The sequence below is a fragment of the Thermothelomyces heterothallicus genome, assembly GCF_042370625.1.
Source record: "Thermothelomyces heterothallicus CBS 202.75 unplaced genomic scaffold P884_scaffold_20, whole genome shotgun sequence".
In the NCBI taxonomy this organism is placed as follows: Eukaryota; Fungi; Ascomycota; class Sordariomycetes; order Sordariales; family Chaetomiaceae; genus Thermothelomyces; species Thermothelomyces heterothallicus.
In genome coordinates, this window is record NW_027192581.1 from 315829 (window position 1) to 321094 (window position 5266).

General features: G+C 53.1%; 1 protein-coding gene across 1 annotated transcript; it reads left to right on the forward strand.

The window, feature by feature from the left end:
• Positions 1–1861: 1861 nt before the first annotated feature.
• On the forward strand, positions 1862–4629 carry P884DRAFT_206152 (glycoside hydrolase family 2 protein; the record flags this gene model as incomplete). Its single annotated transcript, XM_069438699.1, has 7 exons — positions 1862–2391; positions 2516–3090; positions 3217–3304; positions 3365–3602; positions 3703–3714; positions 3849–3979; positions 4347–4629. The coding sequence occupies 7 exons, from the start codon at positions 1862–1864 to the stop codon at positions 4627–4629; spliced, it is 1857 nt and encodes a 618-aa protein (XP_069295661.1).
• Positions 4630–5266: the final 637 nt, after the last annotated feature.

The following is a 5266-nucleotide window of genomic DNA, read 5'->3' on the forward strand; positions in this document are numbered from 1 at the left end:
ACCAGTGCGGTCTATAGCAACCGTACCCCGGTTAAGGACGCCTAGGCCAGGGCTAGAACACTTGTACGGCCCCCTTAGGAGCGTCCGTCTGTAGTGTCGGCATTTATCGTAAACTTAGGAACGGCCAGGAAGAAGAAGGACTAAAGGACGGACGGATTTAATAATAGGGAGGATAAATAGAACACTTGCTAGGATTATTACTATAGACAAATGACTAATGTATTTACTAAGTTATAATAGGTCGTTATATTTTTCTTTTCGAGCCCCGGTACCTATTATAGTATATAGCTATTAGTAGGTCAGATCTAACGGACCTACTAACAGGGATAATAAGCTAGGGGTTATAGATATATATTTAGATAGTATCCCTAAGTGCCTCTAGTACTTAGAAGAATTAACGCATCTTACTACCACTTCTGTAGACCCGTACCAATAGGTCTAGGAGTGCCGCCTACGGCGCGAATACCGCTATGGTGTCGTATCTTGCAGCCAGTCCGAGCTGTAGTCATTTGCAGCCATCGAGCTGTAGCACCATGTAACCTGTGCCTATTAATTATCCCCTGCACTCCGCCCCTCAAAACCAGGGAGTTTTAAGCGTTTAAAAAAGTTTATTCTCTTGCTAGATTCTTCCCCCCTAAAGTAAACGTAAATACAAAAAAAAGAGGAGTAAAAATATAATATAAAAAAAGGAACCTCAATATAGCCATTTTGTAATTACTTCGTGTTACTAATTAGGTAGTTACAGAACGCGAATGTCCTAAATATAAAGAAAATACTATAGTTGAAAAATGAAGAAAACAGCACTATTATTAACTCAGGAATATCATTCACCGGACCACATTTTCCAATGAGCCTGGTCACTTTTCCTGCCAGGGAAAATCGCGGCTGTCTAAGGTACCTTGAACCTTGCTCAGCGTAGCGTCATTTGAGACCCTTATCAAAGTAAGAAGCAGGTACATAACACAAGTTGTTTCACCCGCCAGTTCTGGACCTATGAGCACATGTTAGTTGTTTGCTTTTTTTTAAAACAAACCTTTTTCTGATGCCCCCTTCCCTTCGCTTGCGCAAGTAAACCGGGGCGGGACTGATGCAGGTGGCATGGTCGCACAATCATCCGAACTTTCTCGTCCTGCCATCTACAAGCAATCTCGTCGGATTCCCGACTCTGTTGCCATTCGGCAAAGGAACCCCTATGTGTGCATGGTGTAGACCTGTAGTGTACGGATTACTCCGTGGTACATACAGACATGTATGTAATCCGTACAGATTATGTATTATGTAGGTATGTATGTACCTCACTGTTGCCAAGCCGTTTCCGACCGGTTTTCTCTGCGCGTGATAGGCCCGAACTAGGAAGCTCAAATAAGACAACCACCAACAACCCTTCCATGCTTCTCGTTGGGCCTGCTCGGCCTGCCCCAGGTCAGTTGGGTTTTCTCTCGCAGCTCAGGTAAAGGCCCCGTGATTGAGCACATCACCTGAGCAAACTCCACGGCGGCCCTCCGGTGTTGCATTGCTCTCTCACTAATAGCTTGGCACCTCCTCATTCAAGGTTTCCACGATGCCACGGCAAACAATGGGGGCTCAGTCCTCACTTGGCGTCGCTGCCCAGAGAGGCGGTGGATGGCAGTGTCCATCGGAAGTTCGGCAGGTCTTCTATGAGACGGTGTGATGCACCGAGCATGGCTTCATTCCTTCATCATCATCCTCTCCACTCTCGTCCCCTTCCCCCCCCTTCCCTTCCTCCACTCTACCGGGGGGGGGGGGGGGAATATATTGACAGCCACGTCCTGTCTTCATCCCACCCGGAATACCGCACTCCTTCGCCCTTCAGCTTGCATACGAACCCCAGTCTTGCATGATGTATCTGCTCCTGCGGCTTGCTCTTGTGTCGCTGGGCCTGCTGTTGGCGTGCGCCGAAGCGGCCGAACCGTACCGCCTTCGCGCTCCCCCCCTCGACACGCCGTGGACCAAAGATGTGGGCACGAACCCTTGGCCGCAGCATCCTCGCCCCCAGCTCCGCCGCGATGCTTGGAAGACGCTCAACGGCATCTGGACATACCAGCCAACCCAAGGCGCTCCCGACGCCGGCGCCCTCCCGAAGCTGCCTCTGGAGAAGGAAGTTCTGATTCCCTCGTGCATCGAGAGCGGTATCTCCGGCATTATGGATATGAGTTTTCAGGTCACCAAGATGTGGTTCGGGACCAACTTCACCGTGCCCCCGCGCTGGACCGAGTCGGGCCGCCGCGTCCTGCTCAACTTTGAGGCGGTCGACTACGAGGCCACCGTCTACGTCAATGGCGCGGAGGTCGGGTTCAACCGCGGCGGTTACGCTCGCTTCACCTTTGACATTACCGATCACCTTGCTGCTGAGAACGGTGCCAATGAGCTGTAAGTATAAAGAGGGCAAAAAAAAAAGAGGCCGATGAACTGTAATTAAAAGATGAGAAAAACGGAGAAGAAGGAGAGAAATGTTTTCTAGATAGCAGTGAAGCGGGCTAACAGCAGAGTCTAGCCACGTCTTCGTCTTCGACCCGACGGATGACCAGAGCATCCCCCAGGGCAAGCAGACCAAGCGACCCTCGCACATCTTCTACACGCCATGCACGGGTATCTGGGGAACCGTGTGGCTCGAGAGCGTCCCGGACAACTTCATCTCGGCCCTCGACCTGGCCGGCGACATGGACGGCAAGCTGACCGTCACCGTCCACAGCCGGACCAAGAAGGAGACCCCGGTCGAGATCTCGGTCGTGGCTCCGCACGGCGGCGTGGCGGCCAAGCACAAGGGCGTCTCGGACCGCGAGTTCACGCTCCGGGTGCCCGACCCCGACCTCTGGTCGCCCGACTCGCCCACGCTGTACAACGTCACCGTCAAGTTGGGCGCGGACGAGGTCACGAGCTACACGGGCTTCCGGACCATCTCCTCCGGCGTGGTCAACGGGATCAAGCGCCCCCTGCTCAACGGCGAGTTCGTCTTCCTGTTCGGCCCGCTCGACCAGGGCTACTGGCCGGACGGCATCTACACCCCGCCGACGCTGGAAGCCATGGTCTACGACCTGAGAGTGATTAAGAGCCTGGGGATGAACATGCGTAGGTCGCCTATTCTTCCCTTCAGTTTCCCCCGCCTTCCCCCCTCCCCCGGGACGTCAAATAATTATGCAAAAAAAGGAGGATGGAAAGAAACGGGCTAACCTGATTATTTATATTCAATCAAAGTCCGAAAACACATCAAGATTGAGCCAGACCTGTTCTATGAGGCCTGCGACCGGCTCGGAGTCATGGTTTTCCAGGACATGCCCTCAATGTGAGCAGCCCCCTTTTGCATTTGAAAAAAAAAAAGATTCTGCTGACGTCGGCTGTGCAGGAGGGTGTTCACCAACGCGCGGCCCACCGACGCGGAGCAAAAGGAGTTCGAGCGTCAGCTGGAGATCATGGTCAACGAGCACAAGAGCCACCCGTCCATCATCGCCTGGGTCCTCTACAACGAGGGCTGGGGTCAGAGGACCGACTACTTCCCCGAGTTTGCGCTGACCGACCGCGTCCGCGAGCTCGACCCGACCAGGCTCATCGACTCGGTCACGGGCTGGCACGACCATGGTGCGGTACGTTGATTTTACAAGGGGACTTCTTGCCGTGTTTCGCCCCTTTGATTGGATCTGGACTATTAACGCCGTGATGCTTGGGTGATTTTCTATTTGGCAGGGCGACTTCTCGGTAAGTTAATCTCTCTACCTAATCGCCTCCTCCCTATCGCTATACCCACCTACCTCCCCTACCCTACACATATGCACCCTAGGTAATGTATGGAGTTACCGTGCATCTTGGGCTGACCTTGACATGCCCAACAGGACAATCATAAATATGCTGAACCGCAGTGCGGCACGCCTTGGCATTCCCAGCCGTCGTCCCCGTTCGACCCGAACCGGATCGGTTTCCAGGGCGAGTTCGGAGGGATCGGTCATCGCCCAGCCGATGAAAAGTATGTACCTTCCCCCCTCGGCGCCAACCCCCCCCCTTTTTTTTCTGTTCCTCCCCTCCTGCCGTTCATGTAGTGTTCCCCCTCCCTTCCTCCACTCTCCCGCTCTCCTTCAAGGTATCCCCTCTTCTTCCCCCGAGCAGAATCAGCAGCAGCAGCAGCAACGGCATCAGCAGAAGCACCTCACTGCCGGGGGAAGTGGGGAAAGAAGAACAGAGGGAACAAGGGCGGGGCGCACAAGTGGATGTTGGCGAGCAATGCAATCTGCAATCAATAATAATAATGATGGACCAACTCGACCCAACCCTACCTAATAACTATCTCGACCAAACCAGCCAACCCCACTAACTGAAAAATCAACAATGATTAGCCTCTGGCCCATCGACGGGGCGGTCAGGACCATCAACGAGACGTACGAGATCCACGCCGGGCTCGAGTCGTACCACTACCGCGCCCACGTGCTCCTCACCCAGCTGCGCGAGCAGGTCGAGCGCTACGCCTGCAGCGGCGCCGTCTACACGCAGACCACCGACGTCGAGGGCGAGGTCAACGGCCTCCTGACCATGGACCGCCGCGTCGTCCGCGTCGACGTCGACCGCTGGCGCGAGGACATCCGCGCCCTCTACAAGGCCGCCCGTGCGAGGGCCAAATAAAAAAAGGAAGAAAAAAAAACTACCACTTTGCCTTTACCTGCATGCTTTTGTGATGCTTTACTTATCCCCTGGATTGCTATGTTTATGGGGCGGCATTGTTCTATCGAGTTCCTTTTATAAGGTACCTTGTTACCTAATTAAGGGTGAGTGAGGTACAGGTCTATTATTTATTACTTACTGCCTCTGGTTCCCTAAGGTACCTAATAAGTACCTTAGCTTTCCTTACATCCAATGAGGGAGGTAATATGCCCAGCCCTCGGCTGACGTGAGGAAGATTCCGAGGTTTTGGTTTGTTGTTTGTCTGCATGCAAAGGGGAGGGAGGGTTACTAAGGTCGCTTGATCTGGAAACAACTTTGTTCTGGTAACTTTGCTATAATTACATCCATAAGCGCTTTTATTTTTCGTTCAGCACTGCACGACAGGATGTTCAAAGTCATTTCCCTCCCTCCCCTCCCCACGGCATCGCTGATCTATCTTTTGCCTCCCCTCACCGTTCTCCCCGCTTGGCATTCCGTCACTTGATCGCTGCCGGACGTCTCACCGCCAAGGAGCATAGAGTCTATCCATTACCTTGTTGGGAAGGTGTTTGACTGATCCCTTTCCGCACTTTGCATCATTCTCTAGCGAACATATTAT